The sequence below is a fragment of the Hypanus sabinus genome, unplaced genomic scaffold (assembly GCF_030144855.1).
Source record: "Hypanus sabinus isolate sHypSab1 unplaced genomic scaffold, sHypSab1.hap1 scaffold_1060, whole genome shotgun sequence".
Taxonomy (NCBI): Eukaryota; Metazoa; Chordata; class Chondrichthyes; order Myliobatiformes; family Dasyatidae; genus Hypanus; species Hypanus sabinus.
In genome coordinates this window covers 114,967-134,618 of record NW_026779115.1, presented here as the reverse complement: position 1 = coordinate 134,618, position 19,652 = coordinate 114,967, and the positions used below count along the sequence as shown (strand labels likewise).

Sequence of the window (19,652 nt, the reverse complement as noted above, 5' to 3'; positions counted from 1 at the left end):
TCCTCGATTGTCCAAGTCTGTGGAAAATAACTGCACGCACTCACCGCTCGTGGTTTCATACGCCTTTGTATGTTTACCCCAACACTCCAAGAATTAAAGTCCCAACCTGACCGATCTCTATCCATAAATTTCTCCTTCCAATCCGGTAACATCCTCGTTCTCCTCATTTTCTCTGCTCTACTCTCACTCCCCCTTCTTCCCACACCACGCACCCCTCTCACTCTGCTCCTCTGCTACCCCAGTCACCTCCACTACTCGGTTCCCGATTCTCCCCAACTAATCTACTACAAACATTTCCCCATCTATTCACCAGTTTCTCCCCATATCCCCACAATTCCTCTTCCGCCCCACTCTCCGTCTCTCTCTCCACCCCTATGCTCTCACTCTCACTTTCTTTTTACCCCTCTCGACCCTGTCTACCTCCTTCCTCTCTAACACCACTCCCTCACACATCTCTCTACTTTCACGCCATCGACTCTCACCTCAATCCTGTGCCTTCTGGTTCCTCATACCCCGGACCTGAGGAACGTCTGTGCTTGTTCACCCTGCCTGCGCACCTCGAGGTTTTATACAACGCTGTAAGGTTACCCCTGCAATACAAAGAATAAAATGCCGACCTGTCTGACCTCTCTCCATGCCTCACTCCCCCGAGTCCAACATACTCATAAATATTCTGGCATCGTGGCCTTTCCGTCATCAGGGCGACCGACACTGAACAAGAGCGGCGTCACGGTGCATCTGCCACGTGACCTCCCGACTCCTGTACGATCATCTTCCAGAACAGTGTACCATCTGAGACCTTGTTAAAATCCAGGTAGATTACATCTAGTCCCCGTGCCTGATCTGTCCTTCCCGATCATTTTAGCCCGACAACTCTGTCTGGTCTCAGGGCATCAAGTATCTCTCTCGTTCCTCCATCTTCCAACTTCAGGATCTCCCCCCTCCCTCCCTCTCTCACCACTCCTTTCTTTCTTCGTCCCTCGCTCCCCCCTTCCATCTCCCAGAGTGCACTACCATTTGGGACCTTGTAACAATATTTGTTAAAGTCAGTGTGCACCTCTCAGTGTTAAAGTCAGTGTGCACCTCTCAGTGTTAACGTCAGCGCGCACCTCTCAGTGTTAAAGTCAGCGTGCATCTCTCAGTGTTAAAGTCAGTGTGCACCTCTCAGTGTTAAAGTCAGTGTGCACCTCTCAGTGTTAAAGTCAGCGTGCAACTCTCAGTGTTAAAGTCAGTGTGCACCTCTCAGTGTTAAAGTCAGTGTGCAACTCTCAGTGTTAAAGTCAGTGTGCAACTCTCAGTGTTAAAGTCAGTGTGCACCTCTCAATGTTAAAGTCAGTGTGCACCTCTCAGTGTTAAAGTCAGTGTGCAACTCTCAGTGTTAAAGTCAGTGTGCAACTCTCAGTGTTAACGTCAGCGCGCACCTCTCAGTGTTAAAGTCAGCGTGCATCTCTCAGTGTTAAAGTCAGTGTGCACTTCTCAGTGTTAAAGTCAGTGTGCACCTCTCAGTGTTAAAGTCAGTGTGCACCTCTCAGTGTTAAAGTCAGTGTGCACCTCTCAGTGTTAAAGTCAGCGTGCATCTCTCAGTGTTAAAGTCAGTGTGCACCTCTCAGTGTTAAAGGCAGCGTGCACCTCTCAGTGTTAAAGTCAGCGTGCATCTCTCAGTGTTAAAGTCAGTGTGCACTTCTCAGTGTTAAAGTCAGTGTGCACCTCTCAGTGTTAAAGTCAGTGTGCACCTCTCAGTGTTAAAGTCAGTGTGCACCTCTCAGTGTTAAAGTCAGCGTGCATCTCTCAGTGTTAAAGTCAGTGTGCACCTCTCAGTGTTAAAGGCAGCGTGCACCTCTCAGTGTTAAAGTCAGTGTGCACCTCTCAGTGTTAAAGTCAGTGTGCACCTCTCAGTGTTAAAATCAGCGTGCACCTCTCAGTGTTAACGTCAGCGCGCACCTCTCAGTGTTAAAGTCAGTGTGCACCTCTCTCAGTGTTAAAGTCAGTGTGCACCTCTCAGTGTTAAAGTCAGTGTGCACCTCTCAGTGTTAAAGTCAGTGTGCACCTCTCAGTGTTAAAGGCAGCGTGCACCTCTCAGTGTTAAAGTCAGTGTGCACCTCTCAGTGTTAAAGTCAGTGTGCACCTCTCAGTGTTAAAGTCAGTGTGCACCTCTCAGTGTTAACGTCAGCGCGCACCTCTCAGTGTTAAAGTCAGTGTGCACCTCTCTCAGTGTTAAAGTCAGTGTGCACCTCTCAGTGTTAAAGTCAGTGTGCACCTCTCAGTGTTAAAGTCAGCGTGCAACTCTCAGTGTTAAAGTCAGTGTGCACCTCTCAGTGTTAAAGCCAGTGTGCAACTCTCAGTGTTAAAGTCAGTGTGCAACTCTCAGTGTTAAAGTCAGTGTGCACCTCTCAATGTTAAAGTCAGTGTGCACCTCTCAGTGTTAAAGTCAGTGTGCAACTCTCAGTGTTAAAGTCAGTGTGCAACTCTCAGTGTTAAAGTCAGTGTGCACCTCTCAGTGTTAAAGTCAGCGTGCAACTCTCAGTGTTAAAGTCAGTGTGCACCTCTCAGTGTTAAAGTCAGTGTGCACCTCTCAGTGTTAACGTCAGTGTGCACCTCTCAGTGTTAAAGTTTGCATGCACCTCTCCTGTTTGTGATGTACAAAGAACCTTTCAAACAAAGAAAACATACAGCACATTACAGGCTCTTCAGCCAAAAAGTTGAAAAGAACACGTCCCTACCTTCTGGCGACCTAGTCTTTACCCAGAACCCTCTATTTTTCTAAGCTCGATGTTACCATCCATGAGTCCTGTGAAAGATCCTATCTGTTTCGCCTCCACCACCGCTTCCTGCAGCCTCACCACTCTCTGAGTAAAAAAAAATCTTACCCCGACACCTCCTCTGTACCTACTTCCAAGCACCTTAAAAGCATGTCCTTTTCTGCGAGCGATTTCAGTCCTGAGAAGAAGCCTCTGACTATCCACACGATCCATGCCTCTTGTACACCTCAAATCTGGTCACCTCTCATCCTCCGTCGTTCCAAGGAAAAAAGTTGATTTCACTCAACCTATTCTCATAATGCATGGTCTCAACTCCAGTAAACAGTCTTCTGAATCTCCTCTGCACCCTTTATATGGATTCTACGACGTTCCTGTAGAGGCTACCAGAGCTGAGCATAGTACTCCAAGTGGGGTCTGACCAGGGTCCTATATAGCTGCAACATTAGCTCTCGGCTCCTAAATTCAATTCCACGATTGACGAAGGCCAAAATAAATTTACGTCTTCTTAATAACAGAGTCAACCTGCGCAGCTTTGAGCTAGGACCCCAAGATCCCTCTGATCTCCACACTGCCCCTAGTCTTACCATTAGTACTGTAATCTGCCATCGTATTTGACCTATCAAAATGAACCACTTCACACTTCGCTGGGTTGAACTCCATATGTCATTTCTTAGCCCGGTTTTGCACCCTATCAATGTCCCGCTGTAACCTCTGACAGCCCTCCAAACTATCCACAACACCTCTAAACATTGGGTCATCAGCAAACTTACGGACCCATCCCTCCACATCTTCAACCAGTTAATTTATAAAAGTCACGAAGAAGGTCCCAGAATAGATCCTGTTGCACTCCTCTGGTGACCGAATTCTGTGCAGAATATGACCCGTCTGCACCCAATCTTTCCCTTCTGTGGGCAAGCCAGTTGTGGATCCACAAAGCAATATCCCCTTGGATCGCATTCCTCCTTACTTTCTCAGAAAGCCTTGCATGGGCTACCTTATATAATTATTTGTTGAAATCCATCAACTGTTCTTCCTTATCAATGTGTTTAGCCACATCTCCACAAATATTCAATCAGTCTCGCAAGGCACGATCTGCCCTGTACAAAGTCATGCCGACAAACCCTAAACATATTATACCTCTCCAAATGTTCATAAATCCTGCCTCTCAGGATATTCTCCGTTAACTTACCAACCGCTGAGGTAAGACTCACTGGTCTATAATTTCCTGGGTTATCGCCTCTCCTGTTTTTGAATAAAGGAACGACATCCGCAAACTTCCAATCCTCCTGAACATCCCACTTCTCCATTGATGACGCAAAGATCATTGCCAGAGCCTCAGCAATCTCTTCCCTCGCCGCCCACAGGAGCCTGAGGTATATTTCGTCCGGTACCGGAGATTTATCCAATTTGATGTTTTCCAAATGCTCCATTTCATCCTCTTTCGTAACATCTGCATACTCAGGCCTTGCAGTCTGCTGCAAGTCATCACTACAGTCACTAAGATACTGAAGTAAAGTATTCATTCAGTAGCTCCTATTGTCTTATTAAATATTTATTGTGATCTTATGGTCGTATGGTGTCTCCACAGCTGCGGTAGAACAGGAGTCGAAAGTGAAGATCGGAAATAGACCGTACCGTCTGATCTGCCTCCTCTGCCTAGTTACATCCGCCCTCATCGTGACTGTGGCCAGTCTCTCGATCTATGGTGAGTGGAACCGTCTCCGAATGGAGACAGACCGTAAATAAAGAGAGTGGAATATACTGAGATTGTAAAACACAACAGTGAAACCTACCCCCTTACTGTAACATCGATGGAAGAAGGCAGCATACATGAAGATTAGGAAGAAAGGATCAGATGGTTCTATTGAGGAACGTAGGTTAGAAAGAAAAGAGATGAAAAAGGGGATGTGGACAGAAAGGAGGAAGCAAGAGAAGGTTTTGGCCAATAGGGTAAACCCAAGGTATTCTTCAATTATGTGAAGATCAAAAGGATGACAGGAGTGAAGGCAGGAGCGATTAGAGGTAAAGGTGGGAAGATGCGCCTGGAGACTGTGGAAGTGAGCGAGGTCCTCAATGAATACTTCTCTTCGGTATGCACCAAGGAAAGGGAACTTGATGAGGGTGAGGACAATATGAGGGAGATTGATGTTCAGGAGCATGTTGATACTAAGGGAGAGGAGCTGTTGTAGTTGATTAAATACATCCAGACGGATAAGTCACCGGTCCATAATAGAATATTCCCCAGGCTGCTTCTCGAGGGGAGAGAAGAGATTGTTGAGCCTCTGGGTAGGATCATTATGTCCGCGTTGTCCACGGGAATGGTCCGGGATGATTGGAGGGAGGCGCATTTTGCCCTCCTGTTCAAATAAGGAGGTAGGGATAGTGCGGGTAATTATAACCCAGTGAGTGTTCCGTCCGTGGTGGAAAAGCTGTTGGAAAAGATTCTTAGAGATAAAACCTATTGGCATATAGGGATCATGGTCTAAACAGGGACAGTCAGCTTGGTTTAGTGAGGGGCAGATGTTGTCTAACAAGTCTGATAGAATTACCTGAGGAGGTGACCAGGCATATAGATGTGGATAGTGCAGTGGTTGTGATATACATGGAATTTAGAATGGTATTTGATAAAGTTCCACACGGTAGAGCTTATTTAGAATGTCAGAAGGCACGGGATCCAGGGACGCTTGGCCAGTTGGATTCACAATGGGCTTGCCTGGAGAAAGCACAGTGTCGTGGTGGAGGGAATGCAGACGGATTGGATGGCTGTGACCAGTGGTGTTGCACAAGGATCGGTTCTCGACCCTCTGCTTTTCGTGATTTTATTAACTACATGGATGTGGTGGCAGAAGGGTGGGTTGGCAAGTTTAGAGACGATACAAAGGTTGGTGGTCTTATGGATAGTGTTGAGGATTGTCGAAGATTGCAGAGGGAATTGATGGGTTGCAGACGTGGGCTGTTTTTGTGGCACGTGGATTTCAACCCGGAGAAGCTTGAGGTGGTACACTTTGGAAGGGCAAACTCCAATGCAGAGTGCAGAGTAAACGGCAGGATACTTGGTAGTGTGGTGGATCAGAGGGAACTGGGTGTACATGTCCACAGATCCCTGAAAGTGGCCTCACAGGTAGATAGGGTAGTTAAAACGATTATGTTTGTTAGCTTTCATAAGTGGAGGGATAGAGTTTAAGAGTCGCGATGCAATGATGCAGCTCCATAAAGATCTGGTTAGGTCACACTTGGAGTACTGGTGTCCCCTTCTGATCTCCGCACTGTCGGAAGGTTGTGGAAGCGTTAGAAAGGGTACAGAGGAGATGCTGCCTGGTTCAGAGTGTAAGCATGATGATCAAAAAATTAAGAGAGCTATGGCTTTACTCTTTGGAGGGAAGGAAGATGAGACAAGACAAGATACAGGTATACAAGATATTAAGAGGAATAGATAGAATGGACAGCAAGTACCTCTTCCGCAGGTCACCACTGCTCAAAACAAGAGGATGTGGCTAGGGGTGGGATGTTCAAGGGGGATATTAGAGGTTTTTTTTTACTGAGAGAGTGGTTGGTGAGTGGAATGCACCTCCTGTCTCAGTGGTGGAGGTAGACACACCAGTGATATTTAAGAGACTACGAGACAGGTATATGGAGGAGTTTAAGGTGGTAGGTTATAGTGAAGGTAGCGTTTAAGGGGTCGGAACAACATTGTGGGCCTGTACTGTGTTGTACTATTCTATGTTCTGTAATACAGACACACCCCAGACAGTGATAAAAACATAGCCTTTACCGTAACGCAATCAAGTCTCATGCTGAGACCGACACGCCATTAACCATCACATCAACAATGCTGTTACAGTAGCACGGTCACAAACTTCAACGAGACCCAGATACTCTCCTCACCGCGACAATGACACGACCGTCGCCGGAACACACAAGTGGCTGTCACACTGACGGCAACATACCTCTCACTGTAATATCGACATGCCCCTGACGTTTCAATGATACATTTCTTAACAGTGACACCGACACACACCTCACAGTGACACCGACACGCTCTTCACCGTGACACTGAGGTACCGTACATCGTGACACGTTCACCCACCTCAGCGTGATCCTCTCGGCATCGCATCGTGACAAAGACTCACATATCACTGTAACACCACTTACCGAGACAGTATCACTCCTCAACATAACACTGATGCACCTCTCACTGAGGCAATTACCCTGACCTCACCCTGACACAGGCAACCCCTCACCAGATACCGACAGCTAAATTCACAATGACACAATGAGATCGACATAGAACTATCCGTTGCACCGACGCACACCTCAGCGTGTCACTCTCACACACACAGTGGCCATGACACTTCTCTCACCGTGGCACTGACGGACCCTTCACTTTGCAACCAGCTCACCCCACACCATGAGACCGTGATACGTCATTGTCACCTCTCGCCGGGGCACGGAGACACCTATCACAGTGACGCCGGCACGTTCCTCACAGCAACTCGGACATGCCCCGCACGATACTGACGCAGACCCCCATGGTAACAACAAAACCTTCACCGGGACATTGATATATCCCCTAGCGTGATATAGACACGACCCTCAAGGTGGCGCCGACAACTCTCACTGTGTCCAGAGCATATCCTTCACTGTGACACCCTTCACCGTGACACTGACTCAACACTGTGTGACCCGTTCGGTAGCGTGACGCTGACTCACGTAAATGCAAAACATTCTCACCATCTCTCTCAGTGTCTCAGGTTCGTCAGTCTAAGATCACCTCCGACCGAAACTACAATGAGTTAAACTCAACCCTTCAATCCAAGCTTTCTGCGCTCAACTCTAATCTGTCCGTTCTTCGTCACCAGTTCACTGAGATGGAGACGAAGTACAGATTTGCAAACGAAACCAAGGCTCAAATCTGTGAATTGTTGACCAGCAGAAGAGGTGAGGCATCATCCCCCACTTTCACCCGTTCCTCATCACAGGGCAGGCATGGAGAGAGGAAGCGTCACTCTGTGCTTGACATCGGGAGTGTGTGAAGAGATGGTATGGCGGATGATTCACTCTGTGTTTGACCCAGTGAGTGTGTGATGGGGCTGCATGGAGGGAGTTTCCCGTTGTCACTGAATCTAGGAGAGTGTGATGGGACGTTGTGGAGATGGATTCACTCTATGTCTGAACACCGGATTGTGAGACGTAACATTACAACTTCACTTTATGTCTCACTCCGGGAATGTCTGATGGGACAGTATGGATCCAGCTTCACTCTGTGTCTGACAGCGAGACCTTGTGATGGGACAGTCCCCAGAAAGATTCACCCCATCTCTGACCGCTGAAGTGTGTCATGGGAGAGAGCGTTTCATTCTGAATCCGGGCGTGTGCGACGAGACAGTGTAGCGGGGGCATCACTCTGTGTCTGAATCCGGGGTTGTGTGATGGGACGATCTGGAGGGAGATTCACTCTGTGTCTGAATCCGGGGGTGTGTGATGGGACGGTGTGGTGGGAGATTCCCGCTGTTTCTGACCCCGGGAGTGTGTGATGTGACGGTTTGGAGGGAGATTCACTCTGTTTCTGACCCCGGGACTGTGTGATGGGACGGTGTGGAGGGAGATTCACTGTGTCTGAATCCGGGAGTGAGTAATGAGATCGCAGAGAGAAAGCTTCTGTGTCTGAATCCCAGAGTGAGGTATGGGACGGAACAGAGGGAACATCACTCTGTGTCTTATTCTGTGTGTGTGTGATTGGACAGTGTGGAAGGAGCATCACTCTGTGTCTGACTCCCGGAGTGAGTAATGGGATCGTGGAGAGAGACCGACTGTGTCTGACTCTGGGACTGTGTGAGGGGACAGTGTAGAGGGCCGTTCATTCTATGTGACTTCGTACTGTGTGATTGGATGTTGTGGAGCGAGTCTGAACCGTCAATGTGCCATGGGAGAGCGTGGGCACAACTTCGCTTTGTGTGTGAGCACAGTTGAGCGTGAGGGGACGTTTGAGAGAGATCTTCACTCTGTGACTCGCCAGGAGGAGTGTGATGTAAGGAGGGCGTAAGGAGGGAGATTTACACTGTGATATGCTCGAAAATGTGTGATGGGACGGTGTGGAGGGGGGTGGGGATGAGCATCGCCCGTTCTCTGACCCCTGGGTTATTTGATGTCACCTGGTAGAAGGAGGTTCATACTGAGTCTGACCACGGGAGTATGCGGCGGGATTGTACAGAGAGTGTTTAATTTCCTATCTGACCACGGGGAGTGTGTTGGGGAAGTGTTGGGGATGCTCACTCAGGTTTTGCCCGCAGGTCCTCGTGATGGGAGAGCATGCAGTGAGCTTCACTCCATGTTTGACCCAATGAGTGTGTGATAGTGTGGTGGAGAGAAAGCTTCAGTCTGAGACCGAGCCCGGTCTTGTGTGATGGGACAGAGTGGTAGGAGAATCACTCTGTGTTTGACACTGGGAGAGTATAATTGGATCGTCAAACAACAGCTTCATTCTTCATTTGTCCCTGAGAGTGCGTGACGTGACGTTGAGGATGGAACACAAATTTCTGTCTGCCCAGTCAGGCAGTGTATGGTTGAATGGTCTGCAGGGACCTCTACTCTATAACTGACACGGGAGGCTGTAATGGGACGGTGCCGAAGTAGTTTCATTGCGATTCTGTCCTCGGGTGTGTGTGATGGGACGGTATGGTGGGTGATTCACTCTGATTCTGACCCACGGAGTGTGCGATAGGATGGTGTGGACGGAGATTCACTCTGAGTCTGATCTCGGGTGAGTGTGATAGGACGGTGTGGAGGGAGATTCACTCTGTTTCTGACACCGGGAGAGTGTGTTAGGACGGTATGGAGGGAGATTCACTCTGTGTCCGACCCGGGGAGTGTGTGATGGGACGGTGTGGAGGGAGACTCACTGTGTCTCTGACCCCGGGAGTGTGTGATGGGACGGTGTGGAGGGAGATTCACTTTGTGTCTGACCCCGGGTGAGTGTGATGGGACGGTATGGAGGGAGATTCACTGTGCGTCTGACCCCGGGTGTGTGTGATGGGACGGTATGGGGGGAGATTCACACTGTGTCTATCCGTAAGAGCGTGTGATTTGACAGTAAGCAGCGTGCAGTTTGAATCCATGAGTATGTGATGGGGCCGTAGCAAAAGAGAGCTTCACTCTGTGTCTGACCCCAGCTGGGTATGATGTAATAGTATGAGGGATTTCCGATCTATGTTTACTCCTGGATTCCGTGCTAAAGGAGAGTCCCTCAGTGTCTGGCAACGGGTTGCGTGATTGGAAATTGTGGAGGGAGCTAATTCATATGTCTCTCCCCGGGAGTGTGTGATGGGACAGCAGGAAGTGAAATTCTATTTCTGTCCATCCCTCAGGATCTCTGTGAGAGTATGGCGGAAATGAGCTTTTACCTGACTCCTGAAGATTGTGATGGGGCGGAATTGAGGGAGCTACACCTGGTCAGGGGTCCCTCGAATGTGTAATTGGGTGCCGTGGCGGGAGTTTTAATTTGATTCTGACAGCAGTTGAGTGTGATAGGACGGAGTGAACGAGCTTCAGTTTGATTCTGACGACGGAAACGTGTGATAGAAGGGTGTGAGGGTAGTTTGTATTTGACCCGGGGAACGTATAATGTGGCAGTTTCGAGGGAGTCTCACCCTGTTTCTGACCCCGGGAGTGTGTGATGGAACAGTGTGGAGTGAGCTTTACTCTGTGTCTGACACACTGTGTTTGCGATGGGATGCTATGCAGGGAGCATCACTCTGTGTCTAACCCCAGGAATGAGCATTGGGAGAGGGAGGAGGGAACTTCACTCTGTCTTTTACCGGAGTGTCTGATGGGACAGTGCAATACGGAGCTCACACTGGGTGAAACTCCTGGGTGTGTGTTGGGACTGTATGGAGGGAGCGTCACTCTGTGTCTAACCCCAGGAATGAGCATTGGGAGAGTGAGGAGGGAACTTCACTCTGTCTTTTACCGGAGTGTCTGATGGGACAGTGCAATACGGAGCTCACACTGGGTGAAACCCCTGGGAGTGTGATGGGACTGTATGGAGGGAGTGCCACTCTGCGTCTGACTGTCCACTGTGACAGGATGAACTGGAAGGAACTTCACTTTGTGACTGACACAGTGTGAGTGTGAAGCAATACTATGGAGGGATCATCACTTATATCTGACCCCTGGTGTGTGTGATGGGGCGGTGTGGAGGAAGATTCCCTCTGGCTCTGACCAGAGGAGTATGTGATCGGACGGTGTGGGGGGCGATTCACTGTGTTTTTCACCCTGCGAGTGTGTGACGTGAACATGTGGAGGGAGCTTCACTGTGTGTCCGACCACAGGAGTATGTGTTTGGACGGTGTGGAGGAAGCTTCACTCTGTTTCTAAAAGGAGTGTGTGCTGGAACGGTCTGGTGGGAGCTCCACTGTGACCGGTCCAAGGATTGTGTTATGGGACAGAGTGGAGGGAGATTCTTGCAGTGTTTTCCCCCTGGAGTATGCAATATGACGGGGTGGAGGATGCTTCACAATGTCTGACGCCGAAAGTGTGTGATGGAACAATGTGGAGAGCGCTCCTTTCTGTGTCTGAACCCGGGAATGTATAATGGGAGGGTGTCGAGGGAGCTTTACTGTGGGTCTCACCCCGGGATTGTGCGATCGGACGGTGTGGTGGGAGCTTCATTCTATGTCTGACCACGGGAGTGTGTGATGGGACGGTGAGGATCGATCTTCCTTCTGTGTGTGATCTGGTAGTGTTAAGGGACCGGTAAGGAGTGGGTTTCATTCTGTGCTTGACTAGGTGTGCGTGATGGGTCAGTGAGGAGGCATCTTCATTCTATGTTTGACTCACAGTGGATGCAATGGACCGTACCCAGGGAGATTCACTGTTCCTTCTTCCTATTTTCCAGAGCAAGAGTGTCTCCAGTACTGGATCGGAAATGAAGGCGGCTGTTATTTTATAACTACGTTGAAACGTTCCTACGATAAAGCAATGCAGTATTGCTGGGACTCTGATTCTAAACTTCTTGAAATAAATTCAGCCGAAGAAGCGGTACGTGTCAGATTGACGGAAGATAAATCCGCACCAGAGTGAAGCTCCCTCCACACCGTTTCATCTCACACTTCCGGTGTCAGACACAGTGAGAAGCTCCCTCCTTCTAGTTCCAGGACACTCTCCCGGTGTCATAAACGGAGTGAATTTCCTTCACACCGTCCCGTCACACATTTCCGGGGTCAGACACAGAGTGAAGCTTCCTCCACACCGTCACCTCACATATACCCGAGGTCCTACACAGAGAGATCCCTCCATACGGTCTCATCACACACTCCCGGTTTCAGACACAGAGTGAGGATCCCTCCACACCGTGGCATCACATTGTCCTGTGGTGAGACACAGAATTAAGCTTATTCAATACCATCACTTCATTCTCTCCACGGGTCAGTCACAGAGTGAGGCTCCCTCCACACCGTGGCATCACATTCTCCTGTGGTGAGACACAGAATTAAGCTCCTTCAATAACATCTCTTCAAACTCACCAGGGCTCAGACAGAGAGTGATTCTCCTGACATTTTGCGCGAATTCAGTCATTAATGATAACAATTTAATTTCACAGAACTTTGTTAACAAAGCTATCAGCGAACAAGACAGTTCATACTGGATTGGAAAATGCAAAGACGGGTAAGATTTGGGATCTTGTAAGCTTTTGGGAGAAAGTGGGTCGTCGGATTGATACAGGCTGCGAGAGGCGAGTGGGCAGTGGATTGATTTTGAGGACTGTCACAGGCTGCAGGAAGGTTGTGTGCAGTGATATTAGATTGTGGTCAGACACGAGTTGCTAAAGGGAGTGGGCATTGGTACGAGTTAGGGCTCTGACAAGGGCTGTGGGGAGAGAGTGGGTAATCGGGGCGTTTTGGAGAGAGGAAGTTCTGCGGTGAGAGAATGGGCAATTGGATTTGTTTCGGGATCGACACGGACTGTTGGTCGAGAGTTTGCAGCAAAACTAATATAACCATATGACAATTACAGCACGGAACCAGGCCATCCCGCCCCTGCTAGTCCGTACCGATCGCTTACTGTCCAAAACCTATCTATTTTTCTTTCAAATGACAGAATCAATCCTGCCTCTACCACTTCTACTGGAAGCTCGTTCCACACAGCTACCACTCTCTGAGTAAAGAAGTGTTGCCCTTAATCTTTTCCCTGTTAACTCTCAACTCATGTCCTCTTGTTCGAATCTCCCATACTCTCAATGCAAAATGCCTATCTGCGTCAACTCAACCTTTCCCCTTCATAATTTTAAATACCTCTATCAATTCCCCTCTCACCCTTCCACGCTCCAAAGAATAAATTCAACCTTTCTCTGCAACAGGTGCTGAAACACAGGTAACATTCTAGTAAATCTCCTCTGTACTCCAGCTATTTTGGTAACATCTTTCCTATAATTCGGTGAAAAAACTGTACGCAAACCTACAAATTTGGCCTCACCAATGCCTTGTACAATTTTAACATTACATCCCAGCTCCTATACTCATTGCTCTGATTAGCTTTCATCACCATAATATACACATGAGGTTCCACGTTCAAGGGAAAAAGGCACCATTATTCCTAGATCACTCTGTTCTACTGCATTCCTCAATGCCCTACCATTTACCATGTATATTCTATTTTGATCAGTCCTACCAAAATGTAGCAACTCACTCTTATCAGCATAAACTCCAGCTGCCATCTTCCAGCATACTCCATCTTTATGCCTAGATCTCTCTGCAGGCTTTGAAAACCTACTTCATTGTCTACAACGGCACCTATCGTAGCATCGTCTGCATACGTATTAATCCCATTTCCCACCCCATCATCCAGATCATTAATGTATATGACAAACAACATTGGACGCAGTAGAGATCCCTGAGGCGCACCACTAGTCACCGGCCTCCAACGTGAGAAACAGTTATCCACCACTACTCTCTGGTATCTCCCATCCAACCACTGTTGAATCCATTTTACTACTTCAATATTAACACCAACGATTGAACCTTCCAAACTAACCTTCCGTGTGGAACCTTGTCAAAGGCCTTACTGAAGCCCTTATAGACAATTTCCACTGATTTTCCCTCGTCAGTTTCCATCGTCACCACTTCAAAAAATTCAATAAAATTTGTCAAACATTACCTTTCAAGCGCAAATCTATGTTTACTGCTTTTAAACAGACCCTTTCTCTCCAGATAATTATATATACCATCTCGAAGACTATATTCCATTAGTTTACCCACCACCGACGTCAAACCTGCACGCTTATAATTGGTAGGTTTACTCTTAAATTTCTATTTAAACAATGGAACCACATGAGAAACACGCGAATCCTCCGGCACCATCCCTGTTTTCTAATGACATTTGAAATATTTCTCTCAGAGTCCTTGCTATTTCTACACTAACTTATCAGGGCCCGGAGACTTTTCCACCTTTTGTATTCTTTAAACGCTTCAGTACTTACTCTTCTTTAATCATCATAGCTTCGATAACTACACGACTTGTTTGCCTTATTTTTATAATTCAATATCGTCCTCATTCAGTAATGATGAAAAGAAATTGGTCAAAATCTCCCCCATCTCTTTTGGCTCCACAAATAGCTGTCCACACTGATTCTCTAAGGGATGAACTTCATCCTTCACTATCCTTTTGCTGTTAAGAAATCTGCAGAAACAGTTCGGATTTATTTTCACCTTACTAGCAAAGAAACCTCATATATTCTATTAGCTTTCTAATTTCTTGCTTAAGATTCTTTTTATATTCTTTATATTCTTCGTGCACCTCATTTACTCCATGCTGCCTATATTTGTTGTAGATATCTCTCTTTTTCCGAATAAGGTTTCCAATATCCCTTGAAAACCATGGCTCTCTCAAACTCTTAAGCTTTCCTTTCAACCTAACAGGAACATAAAAAATTCTGTACCCTCAAGATTTCAACTTTAAATGACCTCCATTTCTCTATTAGTATCTTCCCATAAAACAAATCGTCCCAATCCACTCCATCTAAATCCATTTGCATCTCCTCAAAGTTAGCCTTTCTCCAATAAAAAATCTCAACTCTGGGTCCAGTTCTATCTTTCTCCATAATTATATTGAAACATTGTACTGTGATCACTGGACCCGATGTGATCCCCAAATCATAGCTTGGTCACCAGACCAATCTCATTTCCTAACAGTAGATCCAACACTGCCCCTTCTCCAGTTATTACCTCTATGTAATTAAAAAAAATATTTATCCAGCACACATTTTTAAAACTCCAAACCATCCAGCCTTTTAACAGAATCGACTTCCCAGTCTATGTGTGGAAAATTAAAATCTCCTACAATCACTTCAAATACCTGCTATCTCCTTACATATTTGTTGCTCCAGTTCTGGCTCCCCATTAGGTGGACTGTAACTGTTACTACACCATTCCCATTCCTCAATTCCACACAGATAGTCTCCCTAGACGAACCCTCGAGTCTATCCTGCCTTGCCACCTCTGTAATATTTTCTTTGACAAGCAATGCCACTCCTCCCACACTTGCCCCTCCGATTAAATCACACGACAAGCAAAGAAATCCACGAATATTTAGTTGGCAATCACACCCCTCCTGCAAACATTTTTCACTAATTGCTACAGCATCATATTTCCAGGTATCAATCCATAATATAAGCTCATCCACCTTTCTTACAATTCTGCTCGCATTAAAATAGATGTATTTAAGAAACTCTCCACCTCTTCCTCTCTGTTTATACACAACAGTACAAACAACTTCATTATCTTTTTTCTTCCTTCTCCCCTATATCTTTGGTCTGTGCGGTCCTCTTCTCTATCTCCTGCATATCCTTCCCACAGACTGGCTACCAGCCTGCTCTATTTGTGAACTAACCTCCTCTGTACTAGGTTCTGCAAATTGATTCCCACCCCCAGCCATTCTAGTTTAAAGTCTCCCCGGATGCCTTAGCAAACCTCCGGGCCAGGATATTTGCCTCCCGAGGATTCAAGTGTAACCCATCCTGTTTGTACAGGTCACGCCTGCCCCAAAAGAGGACCCAGTAACCCAGAAACTTGAATCAATGCCCCATGCTCCAGTACTTTTGCCACGCATTTATCCTCCAACTCATTCCATTCCTACTGTCACTGTCGCGTGGCACAGGCAGTTTTCGCGAGATTCCTGCCTTTGCGGTCCTTCTTCTCAGCTCTCTTCCTTTCTCCCTATCTTCGCCTTTCAGCACAATTTCGCTTTCCCTACCTATGTCATTGTAACCGATATGTACCACGACTTCTGGTTACTTACTATCCCACTTCAGGATATCCTGGTCGCGATCAGAAACATCTCGGACCCTGGCACGAGGGAGGCAAACTACCATTCAGGTCTCCTAACTGCGTCCACAGAATCGCCAATCCGACCCTATAACTGCCGAGTCCCCTATTACACTGCCTTCCTCTTCCTTTCTCTGCCCTTCTGAACTACAGGGCCGGACTCTTTGAGCCGGTGGCAAGGCCACTGTCGTTTCCCCCAGCTAGGTTGCTCCTCGCCCCCCCAACAGTACTCAAACTGGAGTACTTATTGTCAAGTGGTACAGCCACTGGGGTACTCACTAGTACCTGACTCTTCCCCTTCCCTCACCTAACCGTGACTCACCTCTCTGCCTCCTGTGGCTCTGGTGTGACCAACTGCCTGTACCTCATCTCTATCATCTTCTTCCTCTCCCGGACCAGACGAAGTTCATGGAGCGACAGCTCCAGTTCCCTAACACGGTTCCTTAAGAGCTGCAGCTCGGCGCTCCTGGCGCAGATGTACACGTCCCGGGGGCTGGGAGACTCCAGGACCTCCCACATCCGAACAGCGAGAACAACAAGCTGCCCTCACACTCATAAATCCCCCCTTTCCTCAAATAGCAGGGATAATTAGAAACTGAATCTACCTTGCTTCGCCCGATTCCACCTAAGCCCGTTGACGCAAAGCCCTTAAGCCTTCACTCTGCTCCCGGCTCACTCCGCTGCCCGCTGTATAAAGCTGTGGTCCTTACAAATCTTCCCTACGTCACTGCCCAACGTCACACGCCTGCGCAGTCCCGCTTCTCTTAAGTCCGATGAGAAGAATAAAAAAATAAAAATGGCTCGCGCCGCACTCCCGTTCTGATCGTCAGACTTCCTTCTCCAAATGTGGGAACTGACATGGGCTGTGGGAAGAGAGTGCGGTGTGGGAGTCTTTTGGTGATTGGCACAGATCATTAGGGAGAAGGCTATGCAATGGGATTATGGGGACTCGCACGGGACCGTGGGGCTATGGTGCTCTTTTGGGAACTGACCCAGATTGTGGGAGAGAGTGAGGCAGTGGGGGCAATTGGGGCTTGGAACATGTCTATGAGCGGAGAATGAGGGAGGGATGTACTTTGGGGACAGATACAGATCTGAGCTGAGAGAATGGTTCAGTGGGAGTACCCTGGGGACTGAGACACGTCCGTGAGGAGAGCATGGGAAGCGGGAGATGCTTTGGTGATTGACACAGGTCTCTACGAAAAGGGTTGGGCTGTGGGATTTTTTCAGGGACCGGCACGGGAGAGAGTCAGGCAGTGGGTGTAGCTTGGACTAACAGCGATCTGTGGGGTGGCAGTGCTGAGTGTGAGTGTTGAGTGTGAGAATTTAGGCAAAAAGCACAGGCCTGTGGGGAGAGAGTAAGGACTGACATGGGGCCTTGGGAGACACTGGCGCTGTGGAAATATTTTGGGGACTGACACGGGCCTGTGAAGAGAGGGTTGGGTACTGTTATTATTCTGGTCTCTGACACAGATGTGGGTAGAGAGTGGGGCAGGGATTACTTTGGTGACTGACCCAGGGCTGTAGGGAGTGAGTGGGTCAGTGGGAGTATTCTGAAGACTGACACAAGGCTATGCTGGGAAACTGGAGCTGTGGGAGATGTTAGGGTGCCACAGATCAATGGCGAGGGAGGGTTTCAGTGGTTTTGGGGACTGACTGCAGGAGGTTCGTTGAAATTTTTTACCTCTCTTTGACAGGAAATTCGCTTCGAATGTCCTGTACCGGATGACGGGATCAGACCCCGAGTGCGGTGTATGTACACATGACTCTGAGCGTAAACCTTGCGATCAGGTTCATACAGGCTTCATCTGTGAGAAGTCCGGATATTTGTTTCCGGATATTTATGAAATGATAAAGGATCTCTGTCGGCAACCAGTGGGACCGACTTGAATACAATGATAACACCCTCTTTCTCCTCCAGTTCACTTAACCACTCGCTCTACCCCTTCCGCGCTGCTGCCCCTTACCCTGACCGAATTCGCCACTTTCCTTCTATCGCAATGTTACTCACCATCTTGCCCTCTCTTCACCCTCGTCCCTCGAAAGTGTCGCTCTCATCCCCATTTTCCTCACCGCGCTTTTTTGCCTCCATTTACCCCAATTTCGCGTTCTTTTCCCGATCTCTCCCGCGATTCACTACTCTGTCTCTGCCCAGTCTCCCCATCCCACTGTGTCCCTTTTATCTAACCCAACTGGCTTCCCGCTTCTTTCTTTAGCTACTCTCACCTCGATCATGTGCGTTAATGTTCTCGTACCCCAGTCCTGGGGAAATAGAGTGCACGCATTCGCCTTATCTGTGTCCCACGTGGTTTTCTACACCTCTATAAAGTCAACGAAAAAAGTCTCAGAATTCCCAATCTCGCTCCATAACTCAATCCCTCCTGTCCCGGCAGCATCCTCGGAAATCTCCGTCTGCAATCTTTCCAGTTCGTTGAGATTTCCCTCAGAGCAAGGCAAGCAGAACTGAACTCCATACGCCAAATGCGGCCTGACCGACGTCATCAGCAACTGCACCGTGACCTCCGACTCCCGGACTCAGTGTCCTGACTGATGAAGGCCAGCGTGTCAAATGTCCTGTCTACCTGTATCGCATCCTTTCTACCGGATTCACGATCTGTTTTATTATCTGTGACTTAGACCACCTAAGATTTGTTCTTTTGAAGAATCATTAGGGCGCAAATATATAAAATTGATGTGAAATGCACAAAACCTAATAAATGCCGCTGAAATGTGGAGGTGGTGCTGATGCGTTCAAGAATATGCTGGCGGAGGGGAAGAAGGTGTTCCTGGTTCATTGAGTTTTCAGTCTCCTGTTCGTCGTCAAACCGCCTTCCCAGCCGACAATCCTTGTCACCGTCATCCACGACTTCCCCTGCAGCACTCCCCGTTTCCGCCACCCGCCATTTACTTCTACACACCTTGGCTCCATCAAACGCCGTCCCCTACTCTCCGTGCCGTCGCCGTTATCTCCTCCTTCCCCAGCTCCTTCCCCCGTCTCCCTAACCCGCTCCAACCCTTGCAGCTCCTCCACGTTTCCATTAACCCTCTTCCTCCTGTACACGTCCCCGTCTCTCTGTTTATATGAAAATCTGTGGAGGACGGGATGAGGTGACGTCTGGTGTTACACCAGCCTCTTTCCACCGGTTATCGACCTCACGGTTCTGAGGTTCTGCCCTAGTCTGTGTGAACAGGCCGGTCGATTGATTTGATAATACTTTATCCCGGTAACTGATATCTCACCACCATGTCCGTTTTCCGAACGAAACCAAACTCTCTTGCAATTCCCTCCTGTTCCCTGCACACCCTCTGAACACAATCACACGCACAACCTCCGAGACTGCACACAGTTCAAGACTACCTCAAGGGATCCAGGGGAAGTAAATTTCTATTTGTGTCTGAAACCGGGTGTGTGCGAACGGAAGGTCCGGAGAATGCGTCACCCAGTAACTAACTTCAGAAGAGTGTGATGAGACTGTTTGGAGGGATTTTCACTCTGTGCCTGACCACGGGAGTATGTAATGGATCATTGTGGATGGAACTTCACAGTGTCTGAACCCAAGAGTGTGTGATGGGATGG

General features: G+C 48.1%; 1 protein-coding gene across 1 annotated transcript in view; it reads left to right on the top strand.

Annotated features, from left to right (window-relative positions):
• LOC132386209 (uncharacterized) overlaps window positions 1-17,965 on the top strand; it is a 32,504-nt gene extending 14,539 nt beyond the window's left edge. Inside the window, exons 4-6 of the mRNA XM_059958489.1 lie at window positions 4,348-4,464; window positions 7,503-7,638; window positions 17,773-17,965. Coding sequence (XP_059814472.1) covers window positions 4,348-4,464; window positions 7,503-7,638; window positions 17,773-17,965 — 446 coding nt within the window. The remainder of the gene's footprint in view (window positions 1-4,347; window positions 4,465-7,502; window positions 7,639-17,772) is intronic.
• The last annotated feature ends 1,687 nt before the right edge of the window (window positions 17,966-19,652 follow it).